Below are 15,270 nucleotides of genomic sequence, written 5' to 3'. Positions count from 1 at the left end.
ATCGCTAAGATAACTCCATGGCTATCTCAAAAAACAGTCGACATAACTTTCCCAGCCGTTTCTGCTTTTTTCGCTTCGCAGTCCACTGTTTTGGTGTATCCAAGTTTCATTTACAGTAATTAATAGGCGCCAAAACTAGGACTTATTGTATCTAAATTGCGCTGACAAAGCATTGGAAACGTTCATTCGAACACGTCTTTGGTCTAACGTGAGTAAACGCGATACACAACGCGCGAACACCTTTCTCATGCCTATTGGTATTGGTATTAAAGGGGGCGCCCTCGCGGGCGTCCAAGCACTTAGGCCACCAGATGGGCCCGTTGTGCCCCCAGGCCGCCCTAGAGGGCGTCCAGAATACCGCCCTTCCAATAGAAGGTCAGCAACTCCTTTAGCTCAATACTGAGTCCGGATCGACCAAGGCCGTTCCGAAGACTCCCAATTTTGCCCACGTCAAAGCAGGGTACTCGGTGAGCAGATGATACGGGGTCTCCTCTACTTCCGTCCAGCACCTGCACTCCGGGTCGTCTTCAATGCCTAGCAAGCAAATATGCCTCCTAAGCCTGCAATGTCCTGTGTAGGCCCCTGTTAGTGCTCTACACTCCCTTCTCGCCTCGCCTGCCCCATTCCCGGAGCAACTCTCTAGCCCACCGCGGTCCGGTCTCTCGCCCAGGCTTCGAGAGCTCTCCGCCTCACACACGGGGCTTCTCATGCCTAAATTTTGATTTAAAATGTGACAAACGCGTTCTTCGGACATTTTCATAACCTCTGATATTGATGCACTTTATCGTCGTTAGTTACAGTTTTTGGACGACCCAAACGTTAAGCTTTCGGCGACGTTTAAATTCAGCCGTCCAAAATTTCACTGTGGTAGATGACAGTGCGGAGTCCCTATACACAAATTTCAACTCAACTTAATTTTGCGAAGACGTATTGCATTTCAAAATTATTTTATAACAGCTCTATACTCAATTTTTTCCATTTTCACGAAAACTCTCACGTCGACTCACTGTCAACTAAAAACCACGTGTCCAAAATGGTTGAAACTTTGCTAAGTAACTATCAAGAAGTCTACAACTACGATCATTAGCTTTGGAGTAACTTCTTCAGGGTAAGATCGGAAACAGTTCAAGTGACCCTCGCATTACGATGATTTGATCAAATACTAGATGCCATGAAAACAATACAAAACATGTAACCTTTGTGGCAAAATATTGTTATAAAACCCTAATTCATGTTATGAGGAATATTTTTAGCGTTAATTGCTTGTAATTTTATAGAGATATTATTTACAACCAAAGGTATATGATTTAATGTTATGCAATTTAAAAAAAGGGGGGCCAACCCCTCTCCATTTTGAATAAGTAGTACTTTTGATTAACTTCAGGCCGCCTCATGAATTTTCCCAGGATTTCCAGGTTAGTGAAACCGTGTTTTTCGTATAATTCTCAGTTTTAAATTAAATCTCTAAGAATTTAAAATCCCACTATACGCTGTATCGTATTTTTAACGCCGAGTTACGGTCGTTTTTTGCAATAACTCAAATTTAATTTCGCGTATCGTAAGCGCCTCACGCTTGATGAATTTGTTCGCCCCATAACTCTCGCATTCCCTTTTGATATACAGCCTCGTATCCAACCGAATCTGAGGCGTGTTGATTTCAACTTCGATCTCAACTCTGCGGATCTGTTGTGTTACAAATTATAAGGACTTGCAATAAGCAACATCGACATAAATGTAAACCAATTATTGCTACTAACCTACAAAAGGATGGAAAGCACTACCCTGAGTCGAACCCTGGACATTACCTTTGTTAGTTATTATCAAGAATTATAAATTGAACTTAAACAAAGTCATATTAGTTGTCTGGGGAGTATTAACATTAATCCAATTGTATTTCATTTTTATTTAACCTTTAAGTTTTATGAGTTTCCGACAGAACTTTTCCAATATCCGGGACGTTTTCTAATTGAATAATAACAATAACTATACTGACTATATTAACTTAGCTTTATAGCTTCTCATTCGAAACAGGCACAGGGAAGGAAGATCTAAATGAGGGAATTTTAAGGTAATATAGAGAAATATTATTTCAATCTGAATTACTGATTAGCTAAACAGATTTAAGAAGAAAGAAAGTGTTTCGATGCAACGAAAGATAATTTAGGATTTAAGTTTAAAAAAAACTCATCTCTAGGGTCATAGATTCGTGGGTTTGATTCTCTATTTATGATATCAATAATAATGGACGAAGATATATACAATTTCCACAAAAACCACATGAATACTTAGTAGTCAGTTTATGCTTGAATTATTTTTTTTAATGCTTTTAGATATTATTGAGAGAAACAAGCGAATTTTACCTAAAGCATTATTATTATGGGTCAGTTTCTTCATACACCAAACTAAGTTAAACATATTGCATAAAAAAAATATAGGAAATGTTTAAGAAATATAGAGAAATACGAGGAGACTTAGGGAAAGCGGAAAATTATTTGGGTAATGCGTAGAAAAATGAGGAAATCTAGGGAAATATTTTGGACATGGGGATTTTCCCTTCGTTCCATGGTAACCTCCAATCGATTCTCGAAATTGGTTTCACCGTTTCATTTAATGTTTTTTTTATTCCACACCAAAACTTTTAAAAATTTTAAGAACGCGATTAAACAATGTTTGCAATATTGATATTTTTCGAGATATTTTTATTTTTTCCAAAAAATTCATTCCAATTTCCAATTCCTACTTTTCGACAAAATTTGATACTAAATTACAAAGACAATCAATACGATAAAATATGTAAAACTTGTTCCCATATTCCCTGCTAATTGCAGATCTGGCCTTTTTTGTTTGTTACATACCATTCAAAATTGAAATGACATGAAGCTGTGAACATTCCCACAGGGTGGCCAGCTAATTACAGAAAAAAAAACTGCATTTTCTTAAAATAATTCTGAATTTTCGATAAAATTTGCCACTAAATCAAAAAGACAATCAACACGATGAAATACGTAAAACTAATTCGTTTTCCCATATTCCCTAACATTTACAAGTCTGGTTTTTTTTTCGTTATTTACCATTCAAAATTGAAATGACATAAAAATTTGAATATACGCATGTTTATTAACATCTGCAGGCCTGACTTGAAATGATATAAGCTCCAACACTTACACCTGCACAAATAAACGCAACAAACAATTAAAAATCGCATTAATTTCAATAATCTCTCGTAGCAAGCAAACTCACCAAAACGGTATCGTCGGGCTCCTCGCCAAGTTATTATTGATGGGGGACTCCCTAGGCGGGGAACTCAAATATCCGCTAGTAAAACTAAAAAACGACATTCTAAACGCGCGCGCGGTACAACGAAAACATAAAGGTCCTTAAATTAAAATCATCCCGCGCGTATCACATCTCCAAAGCCACCCAACAACTACCAAGTGTTAAGACCGGTGACGGTATCGCGCGAAACGTTTTCAAGAAATTGCATTATCAATAAACGAATATCCGTCGACAAAATAAACAACGCGCACTCTCGATTTGTGCAATCGCTGACGGTTACGAAAAAAAAAACCCACGCACTTTACAATAAAGTCGTAACGAGGAAACATCGGCGACGGAGAAATGATTAAAAATTGTCGTCGGCGTCGAAACAACCAACCACTTACGCACGTACTGCTCTAAACACAACTAAAAATTTCCGAAGTTGCCAAGAGCCCGCGCCAGCATCATAGAGCTCCGTGGACCACGTGCGCCGTGTCTCGCCGATCGTCGCACCATCCTTGTCGGCGGCGGCTCAAAGAAAGAGACGCGACCACGGAAAGAAGGGATGTATCTTTATCGATCGAATAGGGAGGCCATCGAGGGCGGCGTTTGATTGGCCCTCGTGCGGAGGCGTAATGTGTTTACAGATAGAAAGTTTGCGATGACTAATCGAATCGTCAATTAAAGAAATTCCGAAACTAAATTAAAGTTAAGGGTTGGTGATGATTACTGTAAGTATAGTTATCTCCAATAAGACAAACTGGCAATTTTGTTTTGTTATAAATAAAGACGAAACTGATTAAATGAATGGAAATCTAAATATGTTTATTGGACTTGAATCTAGCAACAACTAAGGTTCTTAAGCTGCTTCAAAGCATATGTTTAAAGCTTTTCGTGTAAATATCCCGTGAACAAACCAGATTTTAACAAAAAACACATACAGAGTGTCAAGACACTAAGAAATAAACTGGGGATATTTTTTTGGGACATTCTAATAATGAATGAAATACTACATAATACCTAATACCGAACCTGTCAACCTGCTATTGTTGACATTTTTAATTTATAACAAGGTCTACAAGGACAAAAAACTAGTACTGTCATTTTTTCTCTAGTAGAACTAATTAACGCAAATGCAAAAAAATTGTTAGTGTTAGTAAAAGTGAGATTCAGATTATGCGATACGTATTATTGGCACATACTCTATTGTATATTTCATAACGCTTGCAGTTATATTATACCTGTAATGCAATCCTTCTAAGTTATTGATTGACTAGGGACGCAAAAAAAAGGCTCGTAAGGGCACTTTCATTGACGTAAATGAAAATTTCCAAGAACTTTAAAGGTGGTTATGGAGAATTTAGGTTGCATCTTAATTATATCGATAATAATTTCCGAAAATTTTCTTATGATAATAACTAAAACGGATTCCAAACAAATTTACTTACCTGTCCGCCAATGAAAGTATAGAATAGTCTACGGAATCAACACATTCGTTATTGTTTTCCATGTTCGCCGATATAATACACGAAAGGCTTTGAAAGTCACTTAAAACACTTAAATAAGAAAACGAGGATACAACTATCCGTTAACGGACATATGCATTCGACATTTTGAAAATGAAAACCTGTTTGTTTTGATTGGTAGGTCCACCGTTACCAAGGCCATTCTTCTTCTTTATTTGGATCCAAGCTTAGTGTCCAATTCTTTGTTATTTAAATTAATATATATTTAGTACTTGTAATTAAAAAAATATATTGACATTGTGTTTGTTTAATCAATGAAAACTTTGTTTTTAGGTAAATAAATTACATTAATAACTGTTTACTGCCAAAAATTGCAAGGATCATTGGTCGTATTCAGCGGATGTAGCAAGGCGCTCCCGATACGTAACGGTAGCGATTGGCAACGTGTATGTACAGGTTATGGTGTCCTATTTTTGTTTGGGTGTTGTCGATTTCGAAATTTAGATTTTTTTGAAGGTATTTCTTATTCAATGTTTGTATGTAGTGCCGCTGATTTAATTAACATGTGGTAATAAAGTGGAAACGTCTTTTGACTGTAGTATCTACTACATCAGAAATTGTTGAACTTTTGAATTCAAAACGAAATGACCGAGCATAATTTAGTCAAATTGGTTTGGAATTCGTAGAACCAATTCGAATAATTCAGGATAATGAAGGTGATAGGTGTCCAATACCAAAAAATCAGAAGTATTATGAAGACTGTAAGGAGTTATGAAGGGAACTTATTAGAATATTTTCGAAGTCTACATTTGTAAATTTATTAAGAGGTCCATTTTAGAATTTACCACATCTAGCACATTTCGGAGCAGCATTTGATCTTCGAAAACTTGAGGGGTTTTCGAGAAAACTTTCTCGTTGGGACTCTGAAAAAATTTTTTTTTGTAAATGCTAATAATAATATAAATAATAACAAAAAATATATAATTATTATTAATTCCTCTTTCAAGACCAAATTTTACTAATATCGATCGCTTCGCTACCGCTACCTAGCACAAAATAAACTCGTTACCAAAAATGGCGTGCACCCCGCAACATGTTGATTTGTAGCGCATGTGCCACCGGACGTCTCGGCAATGGCTTTGTAAATTCAAATGTGCAACACGCTCCCAATCACTACTGCTACGTTTCTTAATCATTGAAAGATGTAAGATATAAAGATTACTATTATATCCAGTAACAGTGAACAATTTTGAAATTTAGAACACAAGAATTCAAGTTCTTTCAGTTTTTGTTTAAGATTTTCATTACGTTTGGTAAATGCAAGGACTGCAAACAAAAGTGATTAGTTACAAAGGCAATTGCATTTTATTAATACCGCAAGCCATTTTGGCGCTACTAGACACAGAATACTAGAGGACTCGTATAAAACTGAAATCACAGAATTTAGTACTCTGTGTCAAAAACAAAGAACAACCAGAATTAAAAATCAAAACTAATATAATTCAGACATTTGTTACAATTTCTAATAAATTTTGTATCCTAGACTGCTTATCAATTTCATGCAACAATTTTTCCAAATCCTTTCCTTCCTTCATAAACATTTCTATGTTATGAAAATGCACCCCCTGGAGCCTATGGTCGGTTATGCGGTCTTGATTAAAATTGTATGTCCTAATTTTTTCATTTCTATCTTGAGATTTTACTTGACTTTTGCGGGTACTCTTAGCCTCTGCCAATTGCCTGTCTAGTTCTTTCTGGTACAAAAGAGCTCTAAGATGTGCCATTGCAAACTTTCGGTTTTTAATTTGTGATCTATCAGTTTGGCACTCAACTGTTGTGCCTGTTGGCAGATGTGTTATCCGAACTGCACTATCTGTGGTGTTTACATGCTGACCACCTGCTCCTTGTGCTCTCTTAGTTTCTATTTTTAGGTCTTTACTTTCTATGTTTATTTCAATATCACTGGGTTGTGGCAAAACAACAACAGAAATTGTACTTGTATGCATTCTTCCACTTTTTTCTGTTGTTGGAATGCGCTGTACCCTGTGAACTCCTCCTTCATATTTAAACCATTGAAACACAGATGGTCCGTTAACTAATAGAGAAGCATGCCTCAAACCTCCAGTATCCACTGTTAGAAAATGTGCTATGTCATACTGCCACCCTACAAACAAGGGTAAATGTTATCAAAAGTTAAGCAATTTAAATCACCATTTACCCTTGTGCACAATAAATTTACAATACATATCAAACATTTCTTTTGCAAACAGCATAGCTTCTTGACCACCTACTCCAGCTTGAATTTCCAAAACAATGGAATCACAATTATCGTCTTTCTCCTCTGGAAGCAAAGCTTCCAGTAATTCTTCATCCAGCTCTAGTAATTTATTTTCGAATTGGCTTTTTTCTTCCAATGCCATTTTCGACAGGTCCTTGTCTCCAGAGTTTATCAGTTCTTTTAAGTTCTCTAAATTGTCAACCAAATTTGAACGTTGCTCTAAAAGTCCTATTACCGGCTGCAGGTGCAACCACTGTTTACTTTTAGTAAAGTGTTCTTGTGTAGAGAGGGTTTGATATTCTGATTCTATCTTAGAAATATAGTTTTTTAAAGATACATTTCCTATTTTTAAGTGTAAATCATAGGCCTTAGGTGGATGTGTAGTGTTGCTTAAAGGTATCATAACTACTGAAATGCATTGTCGTACACGATATTTAAAAACATGACATGTACATTTAGCACAAGCAAACATTTTAAATTTTTTAATTATTTTAAATATTTTCGTCTTATTTACTACACAACAATATTGAGGTTATGGCGACCCGTTGCACTGCTCTCCCTTTTTGTTTTCATTACATTGAAAAAAAAAATTAATTGCATTTGTTGCTGATTGGTTTTTGTCGTTTTAGCAACCCCATATATGAAAAATAAAAAAGTAACCTAGCCAAATTACTGAAAAATTAATTGAGAAATGAAAATATCTGTTTCGGAGTACATTCTGTATTGGTACATCTTCTATGGTCTATGAATTGCGTTGTTCGGATTGACCAAAACTGACCTGTGCCATTTTCATTCAGTAATCATCAATCGTGACAATTGCAATTTTAGTCGGTGTTTAAACGGTTAGGTATATATACGTTTTTTTCTTACACTATCACGAAAGAAACATGACGTCCGTTTTATGTCCCGAACCACCGCTCCCAGGATTTTCGTTTGATAATTGTAAACGGTAATAGTTTTCAAAATAAGTTTGCATAAGATACCCTTCAACTGTTAATCATTTTCATAGCAATAGTTTACTAGAAAAGAAAGGGTTGCAGCTTCCGAAAGCTACAAAGACTGGTACGACTATTGTTGGCATTATCTATAAAAATGGGGTTATCCTTGGAGCTGATACCAGAGCCACAGAGGATACCACGGTCGCCGATAAAAACTGCGAGAAAATCCACTACTTAGCTCCGAACATGTAGTAAGTATAGTTGATATTGAAGGTTATAAAACTATCAGCAATAATTTAGTTAAAGATGAAATTGATCTTCCTTTATAGTTGTTGTGGAGCTGGTACCGCAGCTGACACAGAACAGACTACCCATATGATAGCTTCTCAACTCGAATTACACCGATTGTACACCAATCGCGTCGTACGAGTGGCAACAGCAAATCAAATGTTGAAACAATATCTGTTTCGTTATCAAGGCTACATAGGGGCTGCACTTGTTTTGGGTGGGGTAGATTCTACAGGACCCCACCTTTACAGTATTTATCCTCACGGTTCCACTGACAAATTACCATATATAACTATGGGGTCCGGATCTTTGGCAGCAATGGCCGTTTTCGAATCGCGGTGGAAACCCGATTTGGAAGAAGAAGAGGGAGTTCAATTGGTAGAAGTCAAGTTGTGTTTATATGAGCCTGAAATTTATTGATATTTTTTTAAAGGTTAGAGATGCAATTGCTGCTGGTATCTTCAATGATTTGGGTTCTGGCTCAAATGTAGACATTTGCATAATTCGGGAGGGGGGAGTTGATTATAAGAGAACATACGATGAGGCTAATAAAAAAGGCAAAAAGCAGACTTCCTACCGTTATCCAAAAGGAGCCACCGCAGTTTTGACAACTAAAGTTGTCGACATTGAAGATGTGTGTGTCAAAAGAGTTGAACCCGAGCAGATGGAAATTGTTTAATTTTTTTTTAATTCAATAAATGAATCACAATTTTGTAAAATTAGTTTATTTGGTTCTCATGAATTACTACAAAAATATAATATAAAAATAATAAATAAAAAAATCTTGTCTTAATAATCAACATACAATGTATATAAAATCTCAAAAGTAATACAGTAAATTGAAAAGTTGTATAACCTATTATATATATTTTTCACATTTTTCCATTCTACTGAGAAGCCAATAATTAAAAAAAAAAAGGATAAATTGGACCAATGGAATTGCATTAAAATGAGATTCACAAAAAAATACCAATTTGATTATGATATACAGGGTGGATGACGCTAGGGTTCCCATTGAGACTTCTACAGAACAAAAAATAAACATTAATTATTTAATCCATTTAAATCTATAAAAGGTAGCTGTAGGAAGATAACTCAAGCTAGAATTTTGTGTGAGAAAAATTTGTTTTAAAATACAATGTTCCATATTTACTAAAATATACATAATTCAATTTTTGTAGTTCGTCACAATTCGCCATAGAACAATCAACGTGAACCACTCTGTCTGTGTATCTATTTAGACTCAAATTAACAATACCAAAATTGGAAAAAATCAGTCGTTACCTTAATTCTTATGGATAATGAAGTCCCAACTATCCTTCCACCTTAAGTCGACAATATCACTGGAACTTAAAGGAGTTGTTCCGTAACATAACACCAAAAACTTTTTGAACACGTAAACCATGACAAAAGTACTACAAACTACCAAAAATAAGAACATATTGGCCAAATATTTTATCATTATCACATCTTTTAAAACAATATATATGTGTTCTATGGTCGCCGCCAACAGTAAAACTTTGTACACGTAAGCGGGAATATAGTGATGTAAGAACACAGTCCTCTCAACAAAAAAGTACGGTAAAAAATGAATGAAATAACCTGCCATGAAGACTTCACCGATCAACTGAAAATCCCGCCACGTTTCATCATCCAAATCGTAATAAAGCCTGCGCCGTCTCAACAAATAGAATACCAACAGTCCGATATACACGAAAACGTTAATGGTTGCTAAATACCAAATCACCAAGTTGCCTAGTAAATGGATTTGAGCCTGAAACAAAAAAAAAATAAACAATCAAACAACGCGAAATAAAACTACTTACATTACTGGATGAAGACACCCAATACGCGATTCCCCGCGTCATAAAAGGCCATTCCAGCGGACCAGAACTGTACATATGGTCTTGGACATTCTCGGAACCGACGAACATCATCTTGTAATGCAGCTCAAAGAATTTCTCCCAGAAAGATAGGGAAGTTGCTCCTGTGGGTATCATTTCTGCCGTTACCAAATCTCTTTCACGTTCTCTCTGATCCTCAGCTGTATAAAGACATTTTAACAAAAACATTTAGACCTTTGAATTCGCCTACTTTAAGGATAAAATGTCACAAAATTTCGTTTGGCAACACTGATGGGAAATATTATTCACTAGCAATTTTATTTTGGTATCACTGCTATGCGAACTTTAATATTGGTGATAAGGTTTTTATAGGGCTCCATTTGAATTTTTTTGAGAATTTGAAGTGTTAAATGGTCAGGCAATAAAAATTAACAATTTTGTGTTTCAAGAAGGGCGAATATATAAGAGATATATAAGAAAAACATAACCTAACTTACATTTGGTGTATCTATGCTCTTCAACGTTCCAAATGGTATCATCTTGACTTATAACTTTGTCAGCAGCAACTTCATGTTGATGATAGCCCCAGTCGGGAAGCTGTTTTCCTGTGAATTTTAAGGCGGTGTTGGTATCCACGTGGATAAGTCTAACTAAGGACTGTATTGTGTGCCATGCATCATTTGTCTGGTCTCGATTGAGAACTTCGACCCGCCACAAGTTTTGAGAGGGCATTGATATGTTGTAGTCAATATAACAGGAAACTTCCTGGCATTGAGGTGACATGGCTGCCGCTACATCATGCGAGTTGAGTGCTCTACTTGTGATACCATGTACTAACTGAATAGTGTCACCGTGTTTAATGGAATCGACAGGTTGTTCAACGACAAGATCATTTTTTTCTGGCCTCTTGACAATCCACCAGTTGTTCACATCCTTAAATAAGTAACATGTTACCTGCTGCTGATGGCTAGAGCCCCTGTTGTCTGGGTATCTGATGGGATACACTGCATTATGAGAGTGCAACCAACATGTTCTTCCATGAGTATGTCTGAATGGAAACAATAAAAATTACTGGGGAAAGATTGTAAATTATTGCTTACCTCAGGGTTATTTGCGATCCATGAGCTACAAGTAGAGGTTGGCCTTTTGTAATGCTAGCCAGTCCTCCTTCTAGGGAGGCTTGAAATGCGCTTGTCATTATACTATCGTGGGGCCCTGCTTTGTACAATATTTTTAAATGAACATAGAATATTGTCAGGTACACTAAGGCAGCTACGAAAATGCCGACTATAAACTGAATAAAGAAATGTAAACAGAGGAACAAATCTGAGTATTTTGGTTGTGAAAGCAGTTTCCAAAAGTCTCTCAATAGAATGGCAAGTCCTAAACAACATGAATAGAATCCAACATATTTCACGCACAAGGAGCAAGTTAATGATACACTAGCTGCAGCCAGCCAGAAAAACCATGCCAAGCTATATGGTTTTGCATAATACGTCCTGAATTTTAGAATACATAAAATTCCAAACAATGAAAAAAACATTAACATAGATTCCATCAAAATGAACCGACTTTGAGTCAACAACGCATTATCCAATAATAACAACAATGCAGCTAGAATTGATGTCCACTGAGTAAGCCCTACTTCCAGCATTAGATGATATGCTACTGGAACTAACAGACTGCCAAAAAATGCAGGCACAAAACGTAAAGCTATCAAAGGCACTCCTTCACTGTATGAACTGCCGATCTTATCAAACTTAAATTTTCCATCAAAACCAGCTAAATAAGCAGCAATTGCTATTAACTGTTTGCCCAAGGGAGGGTTTGAATCAAAGAAAAATGTATTTTTCATATACATTGTGACATATTTTCCATAATGCAATTCATCAAATCTAAAAAAAATTAAACAAGATTTAAAAAAGATTGAATATGATTGATGACACTTACACAATATTTCGGGGTTCTTCTAACTTATACATTCGGGTCGCTACTCCACACATAAATAACAGAATAGAAACTGTGTCAATTTCTACGTTAACTTTTAAAAAATTCTTGTGTTTCATTGTGTTTGAAATCTCTTCATCATTAAAGTTTATATTTCTAATTTCGTTCTTTATACTAGTGTCATCCTCAGTTTTTTCCACATATTCATTCAGTTCTGTATACGAATTTTTATTTTCTCCTGACGAAACCACTCCATTTTGTTTAGCCCTATTTTTTACTTTCTTAGTTTTTGTAGTCTCCATTTTTAAATAACAAGTTACTGCATTTTGGGCTTCAAATAAAAAAACACTTAATAAAATGAAGGTTATTTCTTGGAATGTTAATTTCTAAACAAAAATGACACGTCTGCATTCCTTAGTTTCCGTTCCATCCATTTCAATATCTTCTTTTTTTTTGGCCAAATGATTGTAATAATAAAGTTTTTCAGCTAATGCCATTGCGAATAAAAGTAAGGACACGACGAAAATTTGAAAACTAATTGGTAATCAGACCTATAAAAATAGAAGAGATATTTATTTTCTCATATTGATAATAAACCAGTGTTCTTAGCCATTACCCTGGTGAGAAGAGTGACAGAAAAAAAATAAGTAACACTTTCTGTGGCCAAAGTAACCAACTAATATAATATAGTGTCTATGCTGTGGCCTCTAAGTCAAAATAAGTAAACAAGGAAGAACCTCCCGATATTTGATTAAAATTTGTAGATGAAATTATGGGTGATTCAGCGCAAATAAAAGAAAATGAGAAAATGTTGTGTCCAGTTTGCGAGAAACCGTGTTTACCTGACGAAATAGAAAAACATGTAAACCGATGCATTTTTCTGAATTGCGAAGAGCATCCAAAACGTAAAAGGCCGCCTTCCCCAGATTTAACTAGTTCTACTCAGCCTAAACGAACTATAACCCAGAAATCTCCCAGAGACAGCAATTTTGGTCGACAAATCCAAGAAAACGCGCGAGTTGCTCCATTATTTCAAAAAACAGAATTAAAAAGTAATAAGTTGGAACCCTTCTCATTAGAAAAAGATAACTTGACACAAGGAGGTGCATCACCAAGCTTTGTTGGTAAACATAAATTTATGGATATGTCTTTTAAAGTTCCTTTAGGGATACAGGTTCAGCCAAAATCGCTTGATGACTTTTATGGTCAAAATCATGTGTTGGGTAAAGAGACAGTCTTGCGGTCTTTGTTGGAAAAGGATGAAATACCGAATATGATACTTTGGGGCCCACCTGGTTGTGGAAAAACATCTCTCTCCAGAGTCATTCACGAAATCTGTAAAAAGAATCCGGCCAAGTATAAGTTTACCTCTTTATGTGCAGCAGCTTGTGGAGTTAAAGATGTGTCCAATATTGTAGCTCTTGCGAAAAATGACCTCAAGTTTGGAAAGAGAAACGTATTATTTATGGATGAAATTCATCGTTTTAATAAAAAGCAGCAAGATGTATTTCTTTTGAGTGTAGAAAGGGGCGATCTCATTTTAGTTGGTGCCACCACAGAAAATCCTTCTTTTGCTATTAATTCCGCATTGCTTAGTCGGTGTAGGGTAATTGTAATGGAAAAACTTGAGTCTGATGACTTGTATTCCATATTGGAAAATGCTGCAGAATCTTTAGACGTCGATATCATTGATGTCGATAATCCTTACCGTGTTATTAAGGATGAATCAAATGGGTATTTATTTTGTTTTATGGGCAAAATTACAAGTTTTTCACAGTCTTAACTGTTTGAGTTTTAAGTAGGATTTGAAGGCTAGCGAGTTAGTTAAATGTTTTTTGACAACAAATCAAACTTTAGATTTGTATAAGTTTTTCTTACAAAAAAAAGGTAATTAAGCTATAAAAAAAAAATTAATTTTTCTTACGCAAAAGGGCCCACGAAGCAGGAAGTATTTGTTTCAGATTTGCGATTGAGTTAAAAGCTTTAAAATGGCTGGCAGATATAAGTGATGGAGATGCAAGGATTGCCTTAGGAAACCTACAGTTAACTTTGCAGCATTGTAGCAGCACGAAGGACAAAATTATTACAACGGAAGACATCGAAAATCAAATCAAGGTTGTAATAACAGAGGTTGTACCAAAAACTATTCAGTTTATTTTAAACCTTTGTAGAAATCTCATATGTTATATGATAGAACGGGTGAAGAACACTACAACATCATCTCAGCCATGCATAAATCTATACGAGGTTCCGACCCAAATGCCGCACTGTACTGGACCACAAGAATGATCGTCAGTGGCGAAGATCCAAGGTACATCGCGAGACGGATGGTGAGAGCTGCCAGCGAGGATATAGGTACCTACCTGGCAAGATTAGCAGTTTAATTAGATCAGAATTGATTTGTTCAAACAGGAAACGCGGATCCCAACGCCCTCCAACTGGCCGTAAGTACTATGCAAGGTTGCCAATTGTTGGGCATGCCTGAATCAGATGTGTTGCTTGCGCAGTGCGCTATTTATTTGGCAAGAGCTCCCAAATCTCGGGAGGCAGATGCCGCTCTGACCAAAGCTAAAAACGTGATTAACACCTTTAAAGGACCTCAGCCGGCGGTGCCCATGCATATTAGAAATGCTCCCACCAAACTTATGAAGGAATTGGGTAAGAAATTGTTACAATTTTCCAGTCCAGTCATTTCCTCGACTGTTATTTATTTTCTGGTATGTTTTTATTGCAGGTTATGGTCGATTGAAGGAAGGGGAAACGTTTGGATTTATGCCTCCAGAATTGAGTGATGTTAATTTTTTCAATTGACTTCCTTCTTTTGTTAACTGCTTTATAATATATTATTTTCAGTTATATGCACTCCTTATTCTTTTCCCGCTAACCTAGTAAATACATAATGACAGAAAAAACATGACAAAGTTAAAATTTTTAACCTCACAACCATGTTGGGTCATGTTATCACAAAAGCTACTTCTGGGGCTCCTTGTATAAATAATTCATTCTTCCGCAGGCTACTTCGGTTTGATAAATTGCTTTCTTACACAATAACTTTTCCACCTTAAATAAGAATCTAAAGTTGTTTCCATTTTCAGGTGAATATGCTTAAGAAAATACTCTATTTCCTTTCACTCATAGTTCAATAATTCTAACTAAAATGACTCTTGTTTAGATAATAAAAAAAAAAACAATCAAATTAAGAAAGTCAAGGATTTGTTCTACTTTTTAGCAAATGAGGACAATTAAAAACC

General features: G+C 35.8%; 5 protein-coding genes across 9 annotated transcripts in view; 2 read left to right on the top strand and 3 right to left on the bottom strand.

Moving 5' to 3' along the window:
* Nucleotides 1-4,890, bottom strand: part of LOC132697345 (centrosomin) — a 54,718-nt gene extending 49,828 nt beyond the window's left edge. The window contains exon 1 of one of the 2 annotated variants that reach the window (XM_060662773.1): nt 4,707-4,890. In XM_060662773.1, coding sequence (XP_060518756.1) covers nt 4,707-4,768 — 62 coding nt within the window. In that variant the 5' untranslated portion in view covers nt 4,769-4,890. Of the gene's footprint in view, nt 1-3,240; nt 4,636-4,706 lie in introns of those variants that run through there. The other variant, XM_060662772.1, reaches the window with a different exon arrangement.
* A 588-nt stretch (nt 4,891-5,478) lies between these two features.
* LOC132697347 (peptide chain release factor 1-like, mitochondrial) lies at nt 5,479-7,641 on the bottom strand. The gene is made up of 2 exons (XM_060662777.1): nt 6,943-7,641; nt 5,479-6,888 (listed from the first exon to the last, which is right to left on the bottom strand). The coding sequence occupies exons 1-2, from the start codon at nt 7,472-7,474 to the stop codon at nt 6,227-6,229; spliced, it is 1,194 nt and encodes a 397-aa protein (XP_060518760.1). The 5' UTR covers nt 7,475-7,641; the 3' UTR covers nt 5,479-6,226.
* Nucleotides 7,642-7,749: 108 nt separating this feature from the next.
* Nucleotides 7,750-8,947, top strand: LOC132697348 (proteasome subunit beta type-7). The gene is made up of 4 exons (XM_060662778.1): nt 7,750-7,951; nt 8,012-8,191; nt 8,270-8,606; nt 8,662-8,947. Exons 1-4 carry the CDS (start codon nt 7,890-7,892, stop codon nt 8,905-8,907), a joined length of 825 nt encoding a protein of 274 aa, XP_060518761.1. The 5' UTR covers nt 7,750-7,889; the 3' UTR covers nt 8,908-8,947.
* A 137-nt stretch (nt 8,948-9,084) lies between these two features.
* Nucleotides 9,085-12,434, bottom strand: LOC132697346 (protein O-mannosyltransferase 1). Its single transcript, XM_060662776.1, has 5 exons — nt 12,023-12,434; nt 11,173-11,967; nt 10,570-11,120; nt 10,055-10,272; nt 9,085-10,002 (listed from the first exon to the last, which is right to left on the bottom strand). The coding sequence occupies exons 1-5, from the start codon at nt 12,319-12,321 to the stop codon at nt 9,514-9,516; spliced, it is 2,352 nt and encodes a 783-aa protein (XP_060518759.1). The 5' UTR covers nt 12,322-12,434; the 3' UTR covers nt 9,085-9,513.
* A 266-nt stretch (nt 12,435-12,700) lies between these two features.
* Nucleotides 12,701-14,902, top strand: LOC132696442 (ATPase WRNIP1-like). Of its 4 annotated transcripts, none has more exons than XR_009618027.1 (6): nt 12,701-13,753; nt 13,981-14,134; nt 14,191-14,374; nt 14,413-14,463; nt 14,527-14,677; nt 14,754-14,883. XR_009618027.1 is itself a non-coding variant. In XM_060661257.1 (6 exons), the coding sequence occupies exons 1-6, from the start codon at nt 12,792-12,794 to the stop codon at nt 14,828-14,830; spliced, it is 1,560 nt and encodes a 519-aa protein (XP_060517240.1). In that variant the 5' UTR covers nt 12,701-12,791; the 3' UTR covers nt 14,831-14,902. The 4 variants fall into 4 exon arrangements, 3 of the variants coding, with proteins under 3 accessions (XP_060517240.1, XP_060517239.1, XP_060517242.1); XM_060661257.1 differs by having other exon boundaries at nt 14,432-14,463; nt 14,754-14,902; XM_060661259.1 differs by having other exon boundaries at nt 13,253-13,375; nt 13,438-13,753; nt 14,432-14,677; nt 14,754-14,902.
* Nucleotides 14,903-15,270: the final 368 nt, after the last annotated feature.

Source organism: Cylas formicarius, unplaced genomic scaffold (assembly GCF_029955315.1).
Source record: "Cylas formicarius isolate icCylForm1 unplaced genomic scaffold, icCylForm1.1 PGA_scaffold_1__22_contigs__length_36826433, whole genome shotgun sequence".
NCBI classification, from domain to species: domain Eukaryota; kingdom Metazoa; phylum Arthropoda; class Insecta; order Coleoptera; family Brentidae; genus Cylas; species Cylas formicarius.
Note: the sequence above shows the minus strand (reverse complement) of the source record. Positions and strands in the feature narration are given on the sequence as shown.